General features: G+C 43.1%; 1 protein-coding gene across 2 annotated transcripts in view; it reads right to left on the reverse strand.

The window, feature by feature from the left end:
• Nucleotides 1-6019: 6019 nt before the first annotated feature.
• SESN3 (sestrin 3) overlaps nt 6020-26558 on the reverse strand; it is a 44947-nt gene continuing 24408 nt past the window's right edge. The window contains exons 3-11 of one of the 2 annotated variants that reach the window (XM_059493712.1): nt 25058-25255; nt 24204-24386; nt 23559-23795; nt 21861-22008; nt 19479-19594; nt 16922-17112; nt 15477-15621; nt 14450-14572; nt 6020-14136 (exon numbers count right to left, since the gene is read on the reverse strand). In XM_059493712.1, the coding sequence (XP_059349695.1) occupies nt 14486-14572; nt 15477-15621; nt 16922-17112; nt 19479-19594; nt 21861-22008; nt 23559-23795; nt 24204-24386; nt 25058-25255 (1305 nt within the window). In that variant the 3' untranslated portion in view covers nt 6020-14136; nt 14450-14485. Of the gene's footprint in view, nt 14573-15476; nt 15622-16921; nt 17113-19478; nt 19595-21860; nt 22009-23558; nt 23796-24203; nt 24387-25057; nt 25256-26558 lie in introns of both variants that reach the window. The other variant, XM_059493711.1, reaches the window with a different exon arrangement.

Genomic DNA, 26558 nt, shown 5'->3' on the forward strand with positions numbered 1-26558 from the left:
GTATGGAGGTCCTGTGGTGAGTAAACCAGACGCTGGCACCTCTGTTTTGCAGGTACCTCTCTTTGGGCAGATGAACCCCTGCAGCTGAGTGTATCTGTCTCAAGTCTGCAGGGACTGGTGAGGCACTGGTACAGGTTGCCTGGAGAAGCTGTGGATGCCCCATCACTGGAAATGATCAAGGTCAAGTTGGCAGGTTGGATGGAGCTTTGATCAAGGGGGTCTAGTGGAAGGTGTCCCTGCCTTAACCAGATCACCCCGAGCTCTGGCACAGGGGTCTCTGCACCTTGAGGTGCCCCTTGTCTCTGCTGCATCCACCTTGGGGCTGGGCACCCAAAAAGGCAGAGGGACTCAGTAGCCCTGCAGGACAGCCCCTTGGGCCCTCTGGGTCACACTTCTGCTACCACTGCACGTTTTGAAGCTGCTCATCTTGCATGGAGCTCCGTCAGCAGCTCTGTCCCTCCCTTGGTCAGGGAGCAGCTCCTGTTCAGCAGAGAAGTGAGCCATGCTTGCTCACAGGTTTATCTCTCCAGCATAGCCAGTGCCAGAAAATGGAAAAGGTATTGGATAATAAACACCAGTGTAACTCGTTTGGCCAGGAGGGATTGTCTGGGAGCAAGGAGTGTGAGGTGTGTCCAGGGTGTGTGTGTATTAGTGAGGTTGCAATACTGTGGGTTTGGCATGGGCTGATTTCTCTTTGCTGCACAGACTCCTGGGCTCTTGGACTCACTTCGGTGGATCTCACACTGGGTAACATCTGCTATTGATTTCCACACAACTGGTGTTTCCAGCCAGGCAAAAACGCCTAAAGACTTTCCAGTGGTGTTAGTGTTACAGCTGGTTGGAAAATCTCCAAGGAATTATATTCTGTCAGAATGGGGTGATTTATCATACAGGGTTCTTTTCATGGCAATTTACCATTTTTAGTGGAAAATAGTTTTCAAGTCCAGGTTGGAACAAGGACAGGAGACATCCAAGAGCAGCCCAGGGTCTGGATTAGCAGTTTGGATGGTGACATTCAGCACCCACTCCTGCCTAACAGCAAATTTGGCATGTGAACGTGGCTCTTTCTGTCTCAGAGGCATATCCTTCAGCCATGGCCCATCTTAGCACATGTGTGATTTTATTCCATTTTGTAAGGGTGAAAAAACCTTGTCTCCTTTCCAAAAATACTGAAATTGTGACAGTGTTCCTGGGAGGTAGAAGCCATTTTCTACTAAGGCAGCAGCAAAGTTGCCTGCAAAACTGAAGCACAGGCTTCAAATTCTTCTGCAGTATCATCTTTATTAACAAGTTGATGTTTTAATCTAATTTAACATGGTGAAGAATGGACATCTGGAGCAGATGTCACTGTGTGACTTTTCCAAATCCCCAGTACCTGCTGGTAGAAGATGGTTATGGACCAATGCCAGGAACTGCAGCAGGTGGGCAGGACTGTGCTGGTGAGCAGGGGAGGATATATGGGAGAAGAACATCAGACTAAGTAAAAGGAAGAAATTTCCTTTTAAATGAAGGCAAATTATAATGAGTAAACCCCTTGTACACGTTTTCCAGAGAGGTAGTAGGTGCCACAGCCCTGGAAACATTCAAGGTTAGGCTGGATGGGACTCTGAGCAACCTGATGTGGTTGAAGATGTCCCAGGTTGAGCTATGTGGCCCTTAAACATCCCCTCCAAGCCAAGCATTCCATGACTCTGTGAAACCAAAAGGCCAGCAGCTAAACAGTGAGCAGTAGGGGCTGAGAAATGGTCTCTGCTTGGTCTGACACCGACCAGCTGCTGGTGTGAGTGAAACAGCTCCAGAGGGATGATACAATAGGCTCATGGTGACATCACTTTCTGGATTTATGCCATCTAATGTAGCCGTTTAAAAATTCTTCTCTGCAGGCACGGGGGTCCCTGTGTTCAGTATAAATGTGTCACCTGCCTTTCACCTGGGCCCCTCAGCTGGGACCAGTGAAGCTTGGCTGGGGTTGGGGGCTGATGGGGCTTGTCCTATCACCCTTGAAGACCTTTGAGGTGCCCATTGACATGGCTCACCCAGATGATGGTACAGGTGGGATGGTCTTTCCCACAGCCCCTTGGAAGGGGTTAATAAATCCTTCCATGGAGGTAGGACTAATATCAGGGCCTGATGCCTCCTGAGTGCTGCTGGCCATGACCTGCAGTGCTCACAGCCACGTTTGGGTGGTGGGGGTTGTGTGTGGCCCTGTTGGAACAGATGGGATTAACCACAGTGTGCACCTCAACCACACAGCTTGGCCTGACCTGTGTGGCATAAATCCAGCTCCCAAAGAACTTGGCCCAGTTTTTTTGAGTTCATGGAAAACATGTGCATTTGTGGGTTGGATGAGTTCATCCCTCACCCTCAGGCACCTTTGCACTGGAGGTGAGAGCCTGCACTTGAAAACACCACTACACCTGCAAAAATGAGACAAGTGTCTGATGTAGGGCAAGGGGCTGCCTTCCCAGGGATCTGTGAGGGCACAGAGCCCATGGCTGCAGAAGAGGCTTGAATGGTAACAGTGGCTTTCCTTGGTGTCAGAGGGGTGCCAGTCTGAGGCTCATCACCACAGCAGCTGAGGATGAGTACTCAGACACAATCATTAAGGTTGGAAGAGACCTCTAAGATCATCGAGTCCTTCACAGCACTACCAAATGCACCCCTAAACTGCATCCCCAAGTGCCACACCCATGTGTTCCTTGAATTCTTCCAAGGTGGTGATTCACAATTCCCTAAGCAGTCTGCTCCAATGCCTGATCATCCTTTCAGTAAGGAAATTTTTCCTAATCTCCAAACTAAACTTCCCCTGGTGCATCCTGGGGCCATTTCTCTTGTCCTGTCACTTGCTACCTGGGAGAAGAGACCGATCTGCTCCTGGCTACAATCAACTTTCATGTGTGATCAAAGACAAGTGAACAGGCTCAGGCTCCAGTGATGAAGGATAATTTTGTCCATTCCCTGATCCTGTAATACTTTAGATCATGCCCCCATTCCCAACCCAAGGGAGGCTTGGTGGTGCAGGATCTATCTGGGAACCTGGTCCCTGTTCTTTATTTCTCTGAGGAGTTTATTCAGCATCTCATTCTTTCTCCATCCCCCATTTCCAGCCGTGGACAGATGCAGGTGTTCACCATTGAGCACATTCCCACAACATGTCCTGCTGGCGCTGCTGGGGCCCGTGTGGGCACAGCACTGAGGCTTTGGACCTCTGTGGTTGTGGGGATTTGCCCTCAGATCCACTAATTAGAGCTGGTAATGAAGCCTCCAATGGAACTGCTCCTGTTCCTGTTTTTCACAAAAAAAATTCATTTTTGTTGTTTTGTTTTTTCATCAGAAAAAAAAAACAACAACAAAAAACCCCAACAAAAACAAAAAACCAGAAAGAAAAAGCCTAGGAGTTAGCTTAAATCTAATACCACGTTTTCAGCTGATATTTTCAGCATCACTGCTGCATTGCAGATGTGAGCCGCAGTTTCACCTTCTGCGAGCTGAACGCTGCATCCCAGCCGCGTTTCCCCTGACGTGGAGGGTGAGGTGGATCAGTGTCCCCCAGGAGATGATTCAGGGCAGATGCCACCCTCTGGTGGAGTCTCTGCCTCTCTCCATGCATTGCAGAGGGAGTCTAGAGAGAGTGGCTAGGTAATTTTGCCAGGCAAATTAAACGCCTGTGTTCAGGCAGCAGCACCTCCCCAGCCCAGCCCTGCTGGTGCTTTCGGGCACATAAATCAGCAGGACAGAGGTGCTCTGGGCTGAAGCTTAAGCCCCCTCCATGGGGCTGCACCTTGTGGCAGCAAACTGCTGGCAACTCCTTCCTGAGCAATTCAGCACTGAATGTTGCAGCTCACCACTGCTGAAACACTTCTGCTGTGACTGGAATCACATTTTGCTGCATTTGCTGTATCTAGTTTTTGGCTACGTTTTATTGCCTGCATATACAGATACTCTGAACACCAGCCCCAGGCAGGAGAAGGAGGAGAAGGAGGAGAGGAGGAGAAGGAGGGCTTCCCTTCTGCAAAAGCACTTTACTGCAGGTCAGAAAGGTTCCAGGTTTGCTCCAAGGGCCTTAGAAAAGGCTGAGGGAAAAAAACACTCATGGAAGATGAGGAGGGTTTTAATTTAGCAGGGAATACAAATGCAGTGACCATCTTCCTTATGTATTGAAAAGCTTACAAAAAATCAATGTTTCCATGAGCTCATTGGCCTGATGAATGATGTTATTTAAAATCTATGTAATTCCAGCTTGCGTTTGTAGAGCCTCTGGTCCTCTGCCCAGGTGCCTCACCAGATAACTCCATCATAATCCAACTAAAAGCTTCTGGGGGGAGTTTTCATGACGCCCACATTGCATAAAATTTGGTCTAATTAAGCATGTAGTGCAGAAATGAAGTGGTGCAGGTGGGTGCACTTCAGTTAATGTACACTTGGGAGAACAGATCCACTGATGGCTCTGTACAGGATCTGAGGCTGGTCACCATTTCTCCCCCATGCTATGGCACAAGGAGCATGAGGTGATGCTGGGAAGAAGCAAAGGAGATCCCAGCAGAAGTGGAAATCCAGCCCTGCAGCTGTGGGCTTCCTTGGGCCATGAGTGGGCAGGCAGTGTCCATGGGCAGTGGCACACCACTCTGCCAGCCACCCTGGCATGCTCGTGGCTCCTTGGCTCCAGCCAGGAGGCTGGGGGTGCCCACACTCCAGGCTGATGGCCTTGGGGCACACCAGGGCATCCCCCTGTGCTCCCTGAGGAGGGAGGAACCTGGTGAGGCGTGGGGTCAGCCCAGCCAGGTGTCTCCCCAGGGATGTGCTGCCCATGGCAGGGCTGCCTACCTTTATCTCAGCCATGGCCCTTTGCCAGGTCCCAGGGACATCCCACAGCTGTCACCATGGGCTGCGGGGAGATTGTCCCACAGCCAGTCAGTGTGGGCACATGAGCATCCCTGTGACACGGTCCCTGGTCTGCCACCACCCTGTGGTGTCCAGAGTGGCACAGGGGGCACAGGGGGATAGATGGCAGCAGAGTGGTGGCCCAGGAGGATGGGCAAAGAGGTCTTGGGGAATCACCAACACACAAATGTTTTTGGCTCTGAATTTCCTGTGGGAAACCAGCTGGAGAGGTGAGGATGGGGTGTGGGGGAGCAGGGCTGTCCTCTCCTGTGCTGGGTACCCCATCTGAGCACTCACACCACAGACAGGGTGTGAGCAGGGACCAGAATCAGGGCAGGGCTCACTTGGGGGTGGCACTGTCCTGCCCTACTGATCATGCATGTTCTAGGACTTCTAAGGGCTAAAGCAGGAATTCCACAGCAGCCCTTGGCTTTGAGGAATGCTACAAGATTTTTATCCTTTTCAGGATGGTGCTGGTGACATGGTGCCCCTCCCAGTCCCTCTGTGACTGGAGGTGACAGCCACACCACCTGTACCAGGGACCTGGACCTAAGACAACGGATATTCTCAGAGTTTTGGAACTCCCACTGAAAGCAAATAAATAAGCACTTTATATATGTGCAGATATTTATATACATACATGTATTTATCTTATTGTGATGTGTGCATCCTGCAGCTGGAAGCAAAGCTACACCCAAAATATCCCAGGTCTGCAGCTCGTGTTAACTAGTTTAGTTTTTCTTAGGGAAGTGATCATCTCCCCCAGGACAAACTTCCCTGGTGATCCCTCAGCACTAAGTCACCCTTCTCTGGGGATAGATGGGGCAGGGTTTGGGGACTTGGGGACAATTTGGCTGCCAGGTAAGGTTGGCACTGCCCTGAGCCAGCACCCTCAGCACACATTTCCTCTCACCGTTCCTGTTTTTATGGCTCTCACCCACTTCTGCTCTTGGGTTTGTCCAGGTCTCCCTGGAAGAGGGATTAAATAATCTCTGTATTGAATGATACATAAATTAAAACCCACTACAAAGGCATGGAGAGGAAGGACACTTTGAGGACTGGATTTTCCCAAAACACAGGATGTTCTGCTCTAGAGATGTGTTCCCCAGCATGTGGCAAATGATGGCTCAAGCAGGAGTCAGGTTTTATCCATTTTATTTAACCAATGAAATTCCTACTGATAACAATGAAAGTAATTTCAGCAAGTATAAATGCGATACAGTTTTAAACAAACCCCATTGTTCCGTACCTATAAATAGATTTTTCAAAACCTCATAAAAAGTGCAGATTTATGAATTGCTGTTAAAATGTTAATACATGATTCCTTTGTTTAAAAATGCATTTTTGTCTCTTAACTCACAAAAAAAAAGAAAGTTCCTTCTGCATCTGTTCAGATAAATTCAAGTCAGGTAACTTAAAAACTAACAAAAGTCACACACAAAAAATTCCATCCCACTAGGTCAGTCTGTCCTTTAAAAAAAAAAAGAAAAAAAAACAACAAACCCAACCAGCAACAACAGGAAAGAAATGATAAAAGCTGCTGTGGGAACCCACAGTGAGCTCCTAGCAGCTGCCTCACCTTGCAGGCAAACCTCCCATGAAAGCAAGGAGCCCTGGCGTATCCCTGGGGCTCAGGATAGGTGGTGACCTGGGAGCAGGACAGGAGATGTGCCACTGCCCACAGGAGATGCTGCAGGGACTGTGGGACCCACAGAGCTGCCGCACTTCCTCCCTTCCTGGTGGTGGCAGGGAGCTACAGTGTCAGAGCTCTGTCCTTAGCCCTCCGTCCCAAACGCCCGCGCGGCCGCAGCACAGGGAGGCAGGAGCTGACAGCTGCTGGGCTGGGCACAATCCACCCCCTGTCCAGAGGGTCACAGGTGGGAGATGCAGTGAAATGCCCCTCTCTGGGCACGGCGCTGCCCTGCCTGCTGCCCCAGCCTAGGGGGCTCAGACCCATGGCTGCCAACAGGGAGCCAGTGCTGCTTCTCACCCCCATGTGCCAGGCTCTGCAGTCAGCAAATCAGGGGCTAATGTTTGCACTCGAGAGAGGCTTGGAAGCTTTTTGGCTGCAGAAGTGCCATGACCATGTTTGTGGTCCAGCAGCTGCTCTGTCCATCCCTCTCATGCCAGCGAGCTCGTGCGTGCCCCGTGCACTGGTGAGCAGAGTGTGGGAGGCAGCCTGCAGCAGGCTCAGGGGTACAGGGGGCTGAAACAGACCCCAGGCCCCAGCCCTGGCTGTGTTTGGGTCACACACAGGGTGGCTGTGTGGCTCCTGCTTTGTGCAGACAGGGGCTTGGCTCCCACAGTCAAGAGAGGTCAGCTGGTGCTTCTCCCTGTATCTACAGTGGTATCATATCTACAGCAGGGTCTGTTTAGCAAGAGCAGTTTAAAGTGGCTATGTTTATCAAGTTTGCTACTTTATGAATTAAAAAAAAAGAAAACAAACAAAACAACAAAACAAAAAAACCCAAACCCCAACAACTATAAATACAAAGACTCTCACACACCAGACACTTGCAGCCTGCGTGACTCATCAATAACCGCATCAATATTCTGTTAAAAAGCTTATTCTACTTAGAACTATACATAGTACAAGAGACCGAGAGTGGCAGTCGTGTTCGGGCACGCTACCTGCCCCAGGGTGGCCCACAGTCAGGTGCTTCCTAAAAAATCAAGGAGTTACAGTAACATGGCACAGGACTGCAAAGCCGATCACAGCTTCTGCTTACACTGCATACGAAGTACCAAGGGGAACACAAAAAAGAACTGGTGTTAATACTGATGGATTAAAGAGTAACTATAAAGATCAAAACAGACGTTCACAGCATGCTACATATATTGCTCACAAACTTTCCTTTTTTTTTTTTTAAAAAAAGGCTAATACAAAACAAGGAGTTGGCAGTCTGATTTTCAGTTTTGTCGGATAGAAAGGTAAAGCATATACATTCATCGTGTGGCTTTCCAGCAAAAGGAGAAAAGGGTAAAATCCAGAGATTTCAAGTTTGCAAAATTCCTATTTTTTTAAGCTACAGTTCATATCCAGTTCTGGTCGCAGTAGTGAAAAGACCTCTGACTGCACTGCCTAGCAGAGTCCAAGGGTTGTAGCCTACATATTATTATTTTCCCCCTAAAAGTGGCCACATCACCCACCACCATGAGCAGGCTGCTCCTGCAGCCACCTGGGCACATGGCAGCTGGGCTGGAGGGAAAAGGTTTGGGTCTGGTGGCACGACATGAGCATGAAGTGAGGAATGAGACACAGTTTTGGACTGTTGGTGTTTGGAGCTGCTGCTGTTGCTGCCGCCCAGACTCCTCAGCTGGAGACACAATGCTTGGTGATTTACCCATTTTGCATCAAAACTCCCTTCAAAGGGCTGATGGGGATGTGAAAATGCAATTCAACAGCAGCAAGTTTTTCTTGGGCAGAATGGTTCCCTTCCCCTACTCCATCTCTGGAGTAAGGAAAGGGTCCCAGCTCTGTTCCCAAAGAAGCCTTCCGGACACTGTGGAAGGAGGCATCCTCCACCACCTCCCCTATGCACAGGCACACAAAAGAACCTCTTAGACAACTTCCCTCAACATCAGGGAATTTTCTTCAGCTGACCAATCCCTCAACTCCTCCTGAGCTGGCCGTGTCCCCTTGGAGTGCCTGTGCCTCCCAGTGCTGACAGACTGGCTTGCTCCCCACAGTTAGTGTAACAATTGGCATCTCCAGTACCTCTAACTACTGTCAGGAACAAAGTTTCTATTTTCCACAAGCCTGATGATACTCAGTACCCTAGGAACACCCAACTCTGTCTCCAGCAGCTGCTCCACAACATGCATTTGGATTTTTACCCATAGATAAATGAAAAACCCAAATCCACTTGTTTCAGAGGCTGGATGCAGTCTGCCCGGCTGCAAAGCACCCAAGGGACTGCCAGTCAGGTGGCCCTGTAAGCCTGCTTGGCAGAAAGGGACCTCAAATTCCCTGTTAGATGTCCCTCTGAGAAACCTGCACAGCTGATAGCTCAAGCATGGGGCGTTTCACCAAAGAAAGAATTTCCTTAGTGAATCCACTGCATTTTTTACTGTAACTCCAGACACACTCTTTGACTCTGTAACTCTTTGACACACTACTAAGCAAATACTGAGTTTCATCCTTTTGAACCACATTTAGCATTTTCCTGTCCAGAAACAATCTACTACGGCAATTAAGTGTCTCTAAATGCGAGAATGAGCCTCTGCCCTTACCAACAGTCAGTGACAGAGGAACCTTGTTTTCAAGGTTAAGGCTGGGAGGTTATCCCTGCATCTGGGAGGCTGCTTGGGGTTGGGAATTGGGAAAACAGGAAGCACTTGATGCAGGACAGGGGTGGTGGCAGGTTGGAAAATGACAATTTTTCCCCTGATGAGCAGCAAAGGATTAAATATCTGCAAGAGAGACCTGATGCAGACTGGGGGAGCAGCAGCACGACCACCTGCCAGGAAATGTGCTCTAAGGAATAAATTAACACTGATCAAGATGCTCCTGAAGTTTCCTCATACTACTGTGCTCTCTCCATCTCTCACACCTGTAATCTATGCAGTAGGTATGAAATACTATATTAATTTTCATTTGGAGATAAAATATTTCACTTACAATTCCTAAATATAGGAAAGCTGGTGGATGCATCTTTTCAGACAGACATAGTGCTGGGGGACATGAGGAACTGTAAACCTGAAGTTCAGGTAATGAAAACTGACATTTTGTCCAGCTCTTGGAATGACTGCTAACAGCAACTAAATCTTACAGCTTTATAGTCAGATCTGCTCTGGCAAAGTTCATTTACAACAAATCCACTCCCTCTTTTGTTTTGTGCAACATCACCCCTTATTTATGGGAGAAGGATCCAAACATACAGAAAGTAACTGAAAGAACATCACTTGAGATCAAGAAGATTTGGGGTATTTCTTTTGATCCAAAAATGTTTGGTTCAGGCACATGTTATCCACTTACTCCCACCAATGAATGTTTTCTGCAAGTAGAGCCTAAACAACCCAGCTCTTCTAAAAGGGAGTCCAAATTCTGGATCATGAGCCTGAAATGTATGCCTATGTTCATGGAAAACACACATGCATGAGAAACATTGAGAACCTGTTCTGCAAGAGCAGTGGCTTACAGTTTAACTGCTTTAGGAGAGATTTCTCTAAGTCTACATTAGGTCCCCAAAACAATTCATTTCATTAACAATCACTGTGAATCACATGGATCTGGTATATATTATTCCTTTAGTCTCTATGGAAATTAATTTTATTCTATTTTATTTAGGTGATTCAGTTTCTTTAAAATCTGACTCAAACATTCAAATGGGCATTTTCTAGGATTTTGCTGAGTGCCTGGGTGCTTAAATCCCCACTGAAATTTAGGCAGCTAGCTGGTCTTCTCAAATCCCATGAAAATATCAGTAGCACTACAAACAAAAACACACTTGAAAAATCTGGTGCTTTGATTTTCTGCACTCAAATAATACAGCAACAAAATGTCTTCCTTTTTGTTCTCTTCTGATCTGTTCTAAATTTATACTTACATTTGTAATTGTTTACAAGCACTGACTTTCCTGTCCTTAAAGCTTTTTTTTAATACATAGGAAGAGCTGATAGTGGCAATTCTTTAACTCTTACAACTGAAGTAAATCCTTTTCAAGGATCAAGGTGTTGGGCAAGGGAGGGGATTGTCCCACTGTGCTCTGCACTGGGGCAGCTTCACCTCGAGTGCTGTGCGCTGCGTTGGGTGCCACAATATGCAAGATATGAAACTATTAGGGAGCATCCAAAGAAGGGCAACAAGGATGTGAAGGGCTTTGAGGGGAAGCCACATGAGGAGTGGCTGAGGGCACTTGGTCTGTTCAGCCTGGAGGAGACTGAGGGGAGACCTCACTGTAGTTATAACTCCTTTGAGAGGGAAGAAGAGGGGCAGGCACTGATCTCTTTGGTGACCAGTGACAGGACTGGAGAGAATGGCCTGAAGTTGTGTCAGGGGAGGTTCAGGTTGGACATTAGGAAAAGTTTGTTCCCCCAGAGGGTGGTTGGGCACTGGAACAGGCTCCCCAGAGAAGTCTGACAGAGTTCAAGAAGTGTTTGGACAACGCTGTCAAGCATATGGTATGACTCTTGGGCCTGTCCTGTGCAGGGTCAGGAGCTGGGCCTCTTGTGGGCCTCTTCCAACTCCAGATTTTACGATTCTGTGATTTTCATTTTAATGAAGGCTTTAGGACAAAGGATATATGTTTCAGTTCAGCCTTGATGAAAATAAATCCATCTACAGCTCACCAAAATTCTCATAGGACACCACAGCACTAGCTGTAGTAGCTATCTGCACAAACTGCACCCAATTTTAAAATTATTATTTCTGTTTTAATGATTATTTCTGTTCTTGTATAATGATACTCTCATGAAATTCAGCTGTGGGTAGAGTGTTCTGGGAAATGCAAATGCTTTCTCCAGTTGGCACCTTTTTCACTTCTCTTCATTACCAAAAAAATAGAGCAAGGACATACTCTACAGCAACACACAAGTTTTAAGTGACTCTGCAATGATAAGAAGCTGTTCATGCTCAAAAGCTCTGTTCCCTACTCACAGTGTTCCCTGTGCTAGCTGGTTAATTTGTACCTATCAGGCTTTCTCTTCAGCAGACTGGAGACTGTACACTTTGTTTTTATGTTGGTCACGGCTGGGATTTTGTGGACTAACATGAATGCTGGTAATTACCAATTCCAATGAAGGAACACAGAGGGAGAGGATCTACACTTCCAATCATTATGGTACCCTTAAGAAAAATATTAATGAACAAAGTGTGAAGATTCACATTCATGCATGCTTTAAAAATGCAAAAAAATTCCAAGAACACTTGCACATTAAAACCTGGCACAGTGTGAACCTAAAGCACACATGAAGTGTATGGCAGCATTGTCTGACTTTAAACACCTATTTCTGAGCAAACATCTATTAAAAATCCCAAATTTGTGTATAAAAACTAGGCTATAAATTGTTGCACTGTAAATGCAATACTTTCAAAAAAATGCCACGTGGAAAACATTTCCAGATGTTTCAAGTTTGCATGTAATATTAAAGAAAAAAAACAGAAATAGCAAACTAGTTTTACAATGACATTTCCTGTGATGGAATGTCTTGCAGGCCATATGGGACTTGATATGGCACTTAAAAAACCAAAACAAAACACTGGTTTACTACAAGTTTTATGAAGCAATCCATTTATGGTTTCTGTATTTCAAATCTGCTCATGTACTTTGCCCATGAAGGCATTTGAGCTGGCAAGTATATTTCATAAGGAAAGAAGTAAAGGCACTCATGTTTCCAAATGTAAAACTCAACCTACTCCAGAAGTCTTTGCATTTCTGAGGGGAAACAAACCATCATATTAGTTATCCCAATCTAGTTTCACCTCCTTTCCAGAGCTCAACTGTGCTTCTTGAGGACTACTTGACTTTTCAACGCAAAGAAATTTAAAGTAGTACTGAACAGTTCCCATCACTTGAAAAAAACCAGAAGTATTGCATGAAAACTCCTCTCAGCAGAAGCCATTAGGTACGGCCACTACAATCACAAGAGGGGGGAAAAGGATCATAACAATTTAGAAAGTAAATCTAAGTTCACACACAAGAACATCTCAGTATTTCTGAGAAATCTTTGCTGTTAGCTATACAAGATAAGTAAATCTGATGTTCTACCCAATGCTCTCTAGCAGACAGACCAGTGCTGTCTGTTGGGTAGTTTTCTAAATAGCCAACATGACACTTAAAAAAAATTAATTACTGATTTTTTTCTTCAAAAGGTTTTCACATGCAGTCTGCAGTCTGAAAGTGCAGAAAAGTGTACAATCATTGGGCTTTCCAATCTGGAACGGACAGATAAAGCAGAAAAAACAACATGCAAAGTCAAAGCAAGGATCATGAAAAGGAAGAAAAGAGAAAACTAACTTTAGTAGAGTACTGGTCCATGGTTTTGTAAATAGAAAGTGTCAAAATATGACTGGTAGTATTTTTTTTCTAACTATTCTGCAATCACCAATAAAAAAAAAGTCCTGCATTAACTACTGCAATCCAACAGAACATTAAAAATAAACCTGTCTAGTTAGTTTTGAATGTATACCACAGAAATAAAGGTCACCCTCCTCAAAAGAAATATGAAAAGTCCAAACCAACAGACAAATTTGAAGCAGTTAACTTGTGTTCTACTGGGTAAGTTTAAGCATCTCTTTAGGCACTTCACTGGTGCATTAAATGCAATACAAAATAAAGCTATAAATATCAACATTTTGTGCTCTCAAAAATTAGTCAAAAGCAACAGAAAACAGCACAAAAGTGTGACATTTTTGGCAGCTTATTTCTTCCCTTCCCCAATATTACTGGTTGTCCAAAAATGCTTTGTTTTGGGGATGCTTTGGCATCTCAGTATCAAGTTGTCTTAAGCCATAAAAGCTAAAACAAAACTGCTAGGCCTTAGACATTAAAGAAATTTGGTTTTAAAATTTCTTTATGGCTATATAAGAAGGACACTTTAGCAGTGGCATGTCAGGGAAAAAAGCTTGCTTTCTTTTTAAATATTGCACTTTTCTTTTGTTCACTCACACTAATGCATAGAAACTTTTAAAACTTTGAATATTACAATTTCATGCTATGAAAAAGTTATGGGAAATAATTTCTATACATCCAATATGAAAGAATAGATATACTAGCCTTCCTTTACTTTCCTTATTTAAAACATTGATAAAGAAGAGAGTGCAAAAAACCCCACAACCCTATTTTTGGTCAGCCTGTGTATTAATTTTATAGGTGCCAACTAAACAAATTGCAACACGTGATGAGCATGGATGTTGTCAGGACAACTGAGGGTGACTGTCAGTAAAACAAGACTATGCATGATTGAAACACAGTAAGTGTGGCTGAAATGGCAAATCGTGAGGCCTCTTCTCCTTGCGAAGGGGCACGACAAAGCGTGAATGAATTTTGCACTTCAGTAGCATGCTGTAAGATTTATCAAGATTAATTTCACATTAAAGTGTGCTCGATGTTTGCATCCACATCTTGCATCACCTCCAATTGCTGTAGTAAGACAGTGACTGGCAGCAGTCTCCGGGACACACAGGAGAATCCAGTGGGCGATTCAATGCAGCACAGCCCGCGTGTCTCTGTCGCGAGTCACGACGTGGTGGGACGTTCTCAGGACAGGCAGAACTGATCTTCTGCTGGACTCCACTCATCTGAAAAATGATTGCTTGGAAAAAGAAGTCTCTAAGCACTTCACTCCAGTGCCTAAAGAACAAAGCGCTAGGATTGGATACAATAAAACCAGTTCCAGGATTCTGACTGCTGTGCAGAAACCCAGCCGGAAACAATGCAGAGTAGCGCTCCTCAGTGTTACTTTTGTTATCATTAGTAATGTTAAGCATCAAGAAAATAAAACACGTCATTGCACATTACAGCCGCCAAGAAGCACGGCTAAACTTTGACACTAGAGAATTGAATAACCTGATGCTACATCACAAACAGCTTCTGGTGTGTATCTATTTCAAAAGGTCTTTACATACTCAGTAAAAGCCCTGTACTCCTGGCCAGCGAGTGCTTCAGGTTAAGTGACGAGTTATGGCACGAAGGGCATACAGAAGTTCGGCTTGCATCCGAGCTTCCATCAGAAGTAGATTGACATGAACCTGTAAAAAATTGCATCAGCCATTTAGCTCACCTCTGAATGCAACATGGTTTATTCATTCAGGCTGAAAATTCTAACCTTTAGTAAAGTATAGCTGCAAGAAAACTTTGCCATTTCTCCCTGTACCCTGCTGCAGGACTACAGTTCCTCTAGAAACAGCTGTGTAGTGATGCCAATATGGACAACATCCCAGGATGTTGTCAGGACAACAAACAAGATTGCTGCTTCAAGCAATCTTCCATCTGAGAAGCCAACCTTAAATATTTTTTTGTATCCTAATGGAATTAGTTCTTTCAAATTATATTTGGTTATCCTTACTACCACCTGGGACCATTATATAGGAGAACAGAATAAGGAACAGTTTCCATGCCTGATAAGCTAGAAGGCACTCATGCACTGAACCCTTCTCAGGAAGCATTTAATATGATATCTGAAAGCACGTTGACATTTTTATTGCTGAAAACCACTATAAAATATACATACATATATATATATATATATATATATATATATATATATATATATATATATATATATATATATATATGAGTTTAGGTATTTCTTGATATCCAAATCCCAAGTATTGGCATAGTTGATCACTTCTGCATTCTCAAGTTTATCTTTAAAACTTTTTAAAAGTAAACTATCTTGACTTTTCTTTTACAGTTGCCCATTCAATTTTATGGAGAAGTGACTCAAAATAATAACAATAAAAGTTATTTCCAGCACACTAAGAAGCATTTTTGTCAAACTGCTATCTAACACTCAAGGAATGCTTCTCATTTGTTTTTCTCTGATTTAAAACAGTTCATGTGCCAGATGCTGCCATTTTAGGTGTCCTCATATTTTAATTTTCAAAGAGCACAGGGCTCTGTGTGAAGCCACTTTGGTTTTGGAGCACATACCTTCTCCGAGTGCTTGAACTGGCGCCAGTAGCTGTCGTACATGCGCTTGGTGGTTCTCTCGGGGTAGCAGGTCACTGTCTTTATGTAAACCTTCAGGCTGCGTTCAAGTAGCTGATTCACTTCTCCATAATCGTAGTCATCATACCTACACAACACAAGCAATCATTCTGCTTGATGTAACTTTCTAAAAGCACTGTCTTTTGCAGCATCGTGTTCTTAAGCCTGGGAACTGGAACGTTTATCATACATGACCAAAAACCATGTGCTAAGAGAGGATCTTAAAGGCTTAGTAGGATCATAGAATTTTAAGGCTGGAAAAGACCTTTAACATCATCAAATCCAATGGTTAACCCTAAACCACAACCATGTTCACCATTAAACCACGTGCCCTATCCACCATTTTATGAACACTTCCAGGAATGTTTTTTCTCCCACTTCTGTGGGCTGTTCAAATGCTTTACAAATCTTTCTGTGAAGAAATTTTCCCTAATATCCAATCTAAACCTCCCTTGGTGCTACTTTGTTCTCGTCCTGTCACTTGTTACCTGGGAGTAGAGGCTGACCCCCACTTGGCTACAGTCTCCTCTCAGGTTGTTGTAGACAGTGATAAGGTGCCCCCTGAGCCTCCAGACTAAAGACCTCCAGCTCCCTCAGCTGCTCCTCTTAGGACTTGTGCTCCAGACCCTTCCCCAGCACCACTGCCCTCTCTGGACATGCTCCTGCTCCTCAATGTCCTTCCTGTAGTGAGGGACCCAAAGCTGAGCACAGGATTGGAGCTGTGGCCTCAGCAGTGCTGGGTACAGGGGGACGGTCACTGCCCTGCTCCTGCTGGCCACACCAGTGCTGATCCAGGCCAGGATGGCATCGGCCTTCTGGGCCACCTGGGCACTGCTGGCTCATGTTCAGCTGCTGTTGTCCAGCACCCCCAGCAGCACTGAGCAGCTTCCCAGCCACTGTCCCCAGCTGTAGCGCTGCCTGGGGTTGTTGTGACCCAAGTGCAGGACTGGGCACTTGAACCTCATACAATTGGCCTTGGCCCACTGATCCAGCCTATCCAGAGCCCTCTGTAGGGCCTTTATCCACAGCCCTCTGTAGGGCCTTTATCCAGAGCCCCCTGTAGGGCCTTCCTAGCTCCTTCCAGCAAATCAACACTCCTCCCCAACTGAGTGTTGTCTGTGAACTTGCTTAGGGATGCTGTTTTTCCTAAATGAAGGATACAGGCTGGCTTCAGAGAAGACATTTCTGTGAAAATTTCCATCCTGACTAATTTTCTGCAGTGGAAGGGGAAATTATACTGATATGCCAGCAAAACCACTCTAACTTCCAGACAGAGGTATCATCTCCACTTTAAACACCCAGCGTAAAATGATGCTTTACACATGGTTTATTTTTCTGTTTACATAGTTTTACCATGTATTCCTAAGCCAGGGAATTTTTGTCCATACCTGATTCCATACATACAGTGGACATAGTTAAATAAAGCTCTTCTTAGTGTAGTTGTATCAACATCTTCATGTGTTGCCATAGTGTTATATGTGAGGTTATACACCATCCGAAACTTCTCATCCAGGAGATGCCCAATATCAGAATAAAGCCTGTTTACAAGGGAAAAGCCATGATTTTCCCAAGTATAGTCCTGCAGGAAGAGAAGAAAATATATAAAGGCACAAATGAAGTGAATTCCTTAGGTCATCTTCTCTACAACTCAACAGTTTTTGTTGTCTGATAGTTATGACTTTATTCTCTTCCAAAAGTTTGCATTTTGAATCCTTCATCCACATCACTTGCTCCATTTACCGAGAATTCTTGGCAATGAATATCACATTGCAACACCCCAACCCTGGATATCATTAGCCTACAGGCGAAAAAATCCCAAGCTTCTCCTGAAGTGCTTATGGAATCTTCTTCTGCTTTTCCACTCTGACCAGTATCATTCCATGTGGGATTGGCTTTTAAGTTGAAAAACTTGCTCCTCTTGGAAGCTTTGGTGGTTAGCCTCAAGCAGAGATGGAATCTACTTCCAGCGAGGATGTACAATCATTGGGATAAGTACTGAACCATCCCTAAAAACCAGATAAAATCCAGGCTGCTTTGGTCTTAGACAGCCACCTGGATTGCAAGATAAAAGCCTGCCTGCTTATATGAGGAATTGGGAATCTTTGCAGAGTGGTGGCACAGCAGGAAGAACCATCCTGCTCCAGAGCAGGGAGCAAAGGCGCTCCGCACAGCCGTCACACGGAAAGTGAGAGTGTGCCCACATCCTTGTCAAGTGCTCTGTCATCCCATCACTGATGGCATCTTTACAACTGAGGGCATCATCTCCATGTCCTTCCTGTTTCTGGCTGTTTTCCAAAGGTACTGCCAGGCCAGGATCCTCACCTGGGCACCTTGAGGCATGTCCACTGTCCTGTCCCCCAAGCAGGACAGCAGGGAAGAGCAGAACAGTGCTCCGTTGTCTCACAGAGGCATCAATACAACATCTAAAACATGTCACACTATCATGTTTGGCCTCTGGCTGCCAGCACAAAAGACAATAAGGCTTGTGAGAAATATGCCATACCCATACAGCCCTGGAAAGGTGTCCAGGACATCACAAAAGCCTCTGAGAGCCAGAAGGCCCAGAGAGGAGAAAGTGCCGTTGACTAATAGCAATTGATCCCCATTATCAGTGAAACCTCCAACCCAAAAACAAGCTTAAAGACATTCTGCTGTGTATAGAATACATTTTCTCTATTAATAAATTTAAAACCATAGAGACAAAGGCAGTTTCGGTTTTTCAGAGTAAAGATTAGACTTATTGCAGGTATCTGGGATGCTTAAAATTTAAAATACCATTAATAGGAGAAAATTTGGGAGGCTGTGGGTACATACATCCAACTGCTAAGAGTAGGACATAATAAAGTTAAATTATCAAGGTGACTCCTTTGAATGTAAGCCAGAAGCTGTCCTGTTTATTTAAGAGCAGAGAGGTTTCAGTTCCAATTTCAGCTTCTTTGGAGCTTTTTTCCAAGGGAGTCTGTTGCTCTAAAGTAGTTAGGCAGATTGTTTGATATATAGGCACTGACTGTGCCTTATTCTTTTTGGCAGTAATAACCTACTTCAGGCTCATATAAAGACCACAGAATAAATTATCCAGTTCAGCAGAGACTGCTATAAAGCTAAATACATTTCCTGAGAGCAATCGTGGATTCTTTATTTTAAAGTCTCAGATACATCTTCTGACCATGGAGTTTTCCTGCACCCACTGTCATTTTAATTGAAGTTCTCTGATTTGAAGATTCCTTCCATTGCTTTCCATTTACTTCTAGACTGCTTATGAATGTGCTCTGTAAGATAGCACAGAACCACCTAGAATATCCCTTCTGTTATATATAATATGAACCTCATGATTCTGGTCATGGCAAAGAATGTCAGTATAGAAGACAATCTACACATAAAATGTATATTCTGTTCTTCCAACAGCACTGAGAAATACATATTAAAATACTGCAAAAACTTCAGTAATCATATTTCAGAATTCCTTTTCTTTCATAGCATTCCAAGTCCAGAGATTTGGTGCACATACGAGAACAATACTCCCCAAATCACTCTCACAGACCTGTATGTATCCAGGTATTGAAACCCACAGGACAGAGAGTACTTGGTAAAGTGACAGGAACAAAGAGTTGCTCCAGTGGATTTTTTTCTACAACATCTGAAGGGATGGGAAAGAAATTCTTGCTTTTCTACCTTTCCCTTTTATTTCAGATATGCTTTACAGTTTTCAAACAATAATACTATTAATAACTGAAGTAAGGTGGAAAGCCAAGTACTGCCTTGCCAGAGACTGACAAATAGTGAAAGACTCCATCTCAGGGAGATTTATGCAAGGTTGTGAGTTATTTAATGAACCAGGACAAGAAAAGGAGCATGCAACCAACATACCCCACTATAATCCCTTCATGTTTTGTAGTGCGATATATAAACATTCTTTGAGTTGAATGTGGTTTTAAGAGATGGTACCTGAGCTCTGAATGTTGGCAGATGGTCTTCTCCTCGCCTTGCAAAGTCTTTGTACCCAAACCCAGGATCTTCAACATAACGGGAGACATCTGTAGAAACTATTTCATCATCAAATGCTGGGAATAAAACAGCAAAATGCTTTGCTTTAGGCAAGAACATGAGTTAATGCTGACTTCCAACTACCACTCTACTACAGGACTAGAGGACAACTTTAGAAGTTATGCAAAGGAGAAGAGTGATACAAAGGAAAGAAACATTTCAATCCTCATATGCTTATATTGGATACATTACTTTCATTAAGCCCATTAAATGTCAGCCTATACCAGACATCTAATGTACTTCTACAAAAAGAGAAGAGATGGGCTATACTTCTGTCTGGAGGTTTCCTTTTCTCTCTGTTGACTTCTGAGGGAGGCTAATTAAGTCAGGAAGATGAACATCATTAGCAAAGTCACTGTGTTAGCATAAGAAACAAAATAATGGATCCTTGACAGCAGGATTGTTGTACTGATTAGCCTTTGTGTCAGGAATCACACTGGCTCTGTCTGTAAGCTGGAGTATGAGCACCAGACAGCAACACAACACTCCATTGGTAAAAATCAGCTGAAGACTATATGAAAGCAAAGAGCTCCACAGTACATCAGGGTGAAATTCTGCCAGAAGCGTAGTAACTAAGCATATTCAAAGAGCTCCAAAACATATCACTAAGCACACGCAGGTTCTCTATCAGGAGTCAGTCTTTCCCTCCCGAATAAACAGGTGGCTTGATTGTGTAACTACCTCTGCAGAAGTTGACTGCTGCATAGCTGACTGCATTTGACCCTGATGTTAAAATCATGGCTTGCTTCCACATGCATTGGTAGAACAGTTGCCATATGTCCACTGTTAGCACCTTGAAAAGGCTGTTAAGCTAAGAATTGCAGAAGTGCTTTATCTCCTCTTTGCCTCATTAAACAATCAAAACATAACCGTGTAGGAAGAAGCTTGGACAACATCTGCTACAGTAAATTCTCAGCAAAGAATAAAAAAACCTCTACACATACACTCCTCTGCCCTGACAAGGACTGGATTTCTTGAAAGGGGAAAGGGCCAACACACACAGACTCCTCAAGTGAAATCAGCAAATGATAAAGAGGAAAGAAAGTCAACAAAACTATCAGCAATCCTACTCAAAACCCCCTTCTGTCTTGAATGACCCCTTTTCCTTAAACACCTGAAGTTGCACAGACTCATGGAAGTCCTGATTTGATAATGAAATTGCAATGAGTGTCCATTTAACTGCACTGCTTACTGCCTGACCAAAGGAAACTACAGCAGGAATTTACAATGTCCATTTCAAAAAATCCAGCTTGATGTTGCTGGATGTATCTTCTTTCACAGATTCTTCCATGTTCCTGGAGAGCCACAGAACAATCTCTTTGCTGATCCTCAGTGCATTCTTCCTCCCTTTGGGGCTCTTTGCACAAACCCATTGATTCTTTCAAACACATTTGGTCTGAAGCTGTGGAGATCTAAATTCACTAAGAACAGTGCAGTAAAATGTGAAGCATTTTAGTGGTCACTTTTTAAAAAGACACAAGCAATCATCTTCAAGTAGCTTCTAGTATGAGGAAATAGCTAGAGATTCTGATTGTCTTAATAATATTCTTTCTTCCAACACTTTCTTGGGGGAAAAAACACTTTTCTGTCTGTATGAAGCAGCCTTCATTCAGTAGTTTGTTAGAGATGAAGGCATCCAGAGCATATGAAGAATATAGAAAAAGAAGGTTTCAGCTCAAATTTTGGAAAATAATTTAAGAATAAAAAAATGCTATCAATCTCTATCACAAGATAGGCAGTGGAACAGCACAGCAGTATGATCACTCAGAGCAGCAAATTGGTAATGTCCTTTCCAGGTGGGCAGTAAATGGTAAAGTAATTGTCTCATCATCTTATTCCTAAAGTAAATGTCATATGTGAAAGCTACTTATGAGTGTCATTGAAGTTCTAAGCTCCACAGAACCTACACCTGTGAAATATCACTGAATATTTATTACTAATTTATTAATTATAATTAATACATTATTAATTAAAATTGATAAAGTAATTGTTTTGGTTATACAGAACATATAAAGAAAAATGGCCACCCTACTTTTTAAGGAAGCCTACAGGCCTTTTCTCCCCTTAATATACAAAAGCTAAATTCAAGTAGTAAAAAGGATATTTGCCAATCAAGAAATCCTAAGATGATGAAGCAAAAGGTAAGACCACCCTTACTACACACTTCCTACATGAAGAGCCAGAATAAAGAAATGGACAGAAAACGTTTCAGTCACTGAACTAGCCTCAAGCATTTATTTCTCAAAAAGCACACAAGAAATTGAACTGGAAAAGCCCAAATACCTCCACTAATGACTAGCAGACTCTCCTTTTTCTCCTTCTCAAAGCGAGTTGCCATTTCTTCCTGAGAGGCTTCTTCATCCTCTTTATCTTCCTGTAGTCTCTTCATCCTTTCCATCAGGGCCTCCAGCTCACTTAAAGAATCTGCAATCTGCAAAAAACACCATGACATTCTGCAAAATTAGAAGATAGACAACCTGTGTCATCTTTGGATTTCATGCTTGACAGTAAATGTTCTCAAAACCAGCCTGCAGCAGCAAACACAAAAACTCAAGCTAGAATGCATTTTGTCACACAGATCATAGACAAACAGCTTTCACACAGCAGGGAGACAGGAGCTGCGAAGTGTTAATGTGGCCTGCTGCAGCAATTTACTGCAGTGGGATTAACAGTGAAGAGGTGGTGTTTGAGTGTGGAAACCACAGTCACTCATATTCCACCACATAGACAGCTCAGGAAAATCCATCTGCGTGCCCTACGTCTCCCATAAACAACTTTTCATACTAAGGGAACTATATTCAGTCCATTGGCAATGGAAAATATGCTTCTGAAGAGATGCAGTGCAGCACTGCCTTACAGTAACACAACCTGAGGTGGAAAATCAGTATTTTTCTTTCATTATGTGTAACCAAAACAGCCACTTTTCCTTACTTTTGTGAGGATAAAAGACCTCTTTTAATTAGAAATGAGACAAAATTTTGGGTGCCCTGTACCTATCATTCAGATTTTTTATAAGATAAATTATTTTGTTTTTCTTTTCCATCTTTTTGAGTCTGTTCTTTTGCCCACAGTTACAATTCTAGCAGACTCCTCACTGCTTAGCAATAAGCACAGTCAGCAGCAACGCTCTGCCCTCTACAAAGGGGAATAAGGGACCTCCATGGCATGAGCTGGCATGTTTTACAGCCCAGAAATTTAATACACAGTGATTGAACTGAGTGATGACATGCTTACATTCTACTGGTAATTGTAAAAATTGTATCTAGCAACTCTGCTCATAATCCTGATTTTCCATCAAAGGCAATGAGGCTAATTCATCTGTCGGCATTAATTCAAGGGCATGTCTTCAAAAGCATTCTAGAGCACCTTCCAGGAAAAAATGTCCAGTTAATTAACTGGTAATCAAATTAATCAAGTTAATTAACTTAGTAATCAAAGTTCTCTGTTGATTCAAGACAGGAATGCCAGCATGAAGAATTAAGTAATTCTATTTCAGACATTTTCTCCCATCTACATGGAAGTGTTTCAAACTGTTTAGTGACTGTAGGCCTTGAAGTAAAAATAATAATAATTATTATTATTACTACTACTACCACTACTACTACTTGTATTTTTTTTCCATCTTTCTTTTCACTCCCTGTGTTAGGAACATGAATGGATCAATGCTCTAGTCAATGCCCCACTGTCTAAAGAAACTGGGACTTTGAGTTTTCTGCTGAAAGCAAAGTTCTCGTCTTGCCCGATGGGTGGTGAGATTACCTATCAAAATCACACTGCTCTGACTGCCATCCACTGTTACAAGGTGGTTTTCAACAGATTACACTGGAAATTGCCAGAGTATATGTAAGAATTATCAGACTCAAGCATTCCTGTAAAGTAGGCAAAAAGAAATTTCAAACTAAAATTTAAACAGAACAGAATGGAAGTAAGTTTTCTAATGCAAAACAGAGGCAAGCAAAAGAATTTTCTTGCAACACTAACCCCGAAGTTGCTACTTGTGAGTGATGCATTTTCTATGTTGTTGTCATTGGCAAGATCACAGACACAGAAGTTGTTGACTGCTATAAGTCTGACTCCATTGGATGTATCCGGATCTCTCTCTGGATTAATGCCACTACCAAACACAAAACTCGCCAAGGCATGATAATGGGCCAACAGGACAACAGCATGAACCAGTTCAGGAAGAGACCAATTATTTTCCCCAGTCTTGACAAGTTTCTGAAATGAGAATAAAAAAAGTGTAAATATAAAATTTCTTTTGGCCCCCAGATTTTCTATAAAACACTACACATTTCAAAAAGGCATCAATTCTTTCTTCCAATAATACCATATTCCCCTTGCACACAAACTCTCATGGGACAAAAAAAGAGACACCTAATATATTACTTCTTTTCTTTTGGGCTATTTTAGCCAATGCTATTCCTCAAAAGAAAATCTTACTGGCTTTGTCACACAGGAGAATCAGCTTGTTTGGTGCACTAGTACTTCCCTGAACTTTTTAACTCAGGGTAATGAAGCCTAACTAGGCAGAGTTCTGCCTGTAGTTCCAAGCCTACCTTGCACAGTTCTAGGCAGTTTTTTCACCAGACATTTACTGGTATTTGCAGGGCATGACTGAAGAGGTACCTGGATGTGCTCTTTTGTGATCAGCCAGGGCCGGTGTGCAAGAAGTTTGTTTATTTCGTTCAGGTTTTTCAGTCTTTGGGGAATGTATTCTAAACCATTCAACCACTCTGCAATCCCACCAGTCTTCAGAAACTCATCAACGTGCATATTTATTAGGTAGGAACACTGATGTCTGGCAGCAGCCTGGAATAATTAAACACAGAGGGAACAGTGCAGCACATTAGTGTGTGATCTGCTTTTGCTGTGGGTGAGAGACAGGTTAATAACACAAAACAAAAGTAAAATATCATTCCAAAAGGCCTTGTGCAAATACATCTCAATGCACTTCTATACAGTATAGAGGATTCTCCAACAAAAATATATTTGATTACTCTGGAGTGCAAAATATAATTTTGGGTGGAAGTGATCACTAGAAGAGAAACCTCACAGAGCTGACTTAGAACTTGTTGCTTGGAACCTTGTCCAGACAAGATCTTCACCCTTGGAGATCACAGAACCTTTCTTGCTGCAATGTCTCAACATCTTCAGAGAGAGAATTGTTTTCCTTGTGTCCCTCTGGAATTTCTTGTGACTTGAATCCACTGCCTCTCACCCTACTGCTGCACAGTGATGTGGGCACGTGAGAGGAGCATCACTGCGGGAAACAGGGCATGATATAGGTTGCCGATTCTCCCCCCTCACTGAAAACCGTCTGGCTAGGCATGCTTTACTGTGATTAAAGTCTACAACAAAAATTCAGCCTCTGTCAAATTACCACCCTAATTTCTCCTTTCTAAATTCTTCCTGCTTTTGTTCTTGTTTTTACTACAGAAGTCAGAGCTGCAGGAGAGGAGGCCCAGCCTGCTGGTACATACCATGATGGCAATGTAGTGCCTGTAGGGCAAAGGAAGGGGCCCATCCATGCGCAGCATGTAGAACTGGCTGCGGAGAAAGGACTCCAGGTACTGAGTGTGGATGCTCATGACCTGGGTGATGTTGTCCAGGCGACCAGACGTAGAATATTCTTCCACAAGAAGATTAGTACGTTCATCCAAACCATTTGCTTGCATAACCTTGAAAATAAGATGGAGAAATGTTAACAGAGGGAGAGATTTTCTCTAGCTTTAGCCTTTGGGAGAAACACACTGTGGTATGAAAGGTTTATCTGTGTCTAGACTTAAAGACAATGACGGAGTTCTGGATGTGTATTTGCAAACATACATGCCTGCATGAATGCAAATACACACACACAGATCCTGCTTGTATACTGTGAGAACTGAAGAGGACTTTACACTGAACCTCTGTTATTTTTTATACGTTTCTAAAAACCCAAAGCCACTTTTCTATACATCTTCTTGAAACAGAGGAAGTCGCAGATGCTGAAATCAAACCTGTACAGGGAGCTGAAAGTAGGTAAGAGCTAAATGGGAAGTAAATTCTTTATGGAAGACAACCTGTTTAGACACACACCACCTGAGTGCTCAGCCCTAAAATCAATTTCAAAATTAATGGAGAGGAACTGAATTATGTAACCAAATTATAGAAACAGCCTGGCAATCTACCCCTTCTGTGCTTGTATAATTGAACAGGAGATCAAATGCTAATTTGTCCATAACATTCAGGTATTATTTAGAATAGGAATTTAATGCTTTCTTTAAACAAAAGCTGTTCTTTAATTATTCCAACCAATCCAAACGTTGGGCACAAGATGAAATGAAACAGCAGAAGAGTAAGTAGCTCTTGCATTGCAAGCCCTGACACAGTATGAGTGCTATTACTCAGTGTTTATCACCAGGAACAGCCATTCTCAACATGTTCACCACTGAAGTTACAAGCACAAGACTAGAAAATCCAGTATTTATTCTGACACTGTGCAGTAATAAACCAGCCATCTTACTATTGCAAACACCATGAAATGAGAACATATTTTAGTTGTTTTACTGCACATGAAGGTAAAAGTGCCTAAAACCAAGAAACACAATGCTTTTGCTGAAATATTCTATTTAAAATATGTTTTCTTCTTTATGATGGACTGATGAGTGGGCCATGTCTCAAATATTTTTCTACCAGATCTTATATATAAGTCACATGCAAAGAAACAAAACAACATATTACATCTTCATTTATCACCACATTTGTGGGCCCAGAAAGAAAGGGGAGAAACAGCTTCACAGTTAGGCAGCTCCACCTTTTTAATATGTGTATCTTCACTATGGCAGCTTTTCTGTGTCTTATACCCAAACTGATGCCTTCTCAGTGGTCCTTAATAATGTTTTTACCATCAAAATTTTAGTCATACATTAGAGATAATTTATCTTCCTGTATATACCTCACTCCACTCCTAGGAGTCCCCCTTATTCTTCAGCAAGTGTATCT

This window comes from Ammospiza nelsoni, chromosome 2, assembly GCF_027579445.1.
Source record: "Ammospiza nelsoni isolate bAmmNel1 chromosome 2, bAmmNel1.pri, whole genome shotgun sequence".
In the NCBI taxonomy this organism is placed as follows: domain Eukaryota; kingdom Metazoa; phylum Chordata; class Aves; order Passeriformes; family Passerellidae; genus Ammospiza; species Ammospiza nelsoni.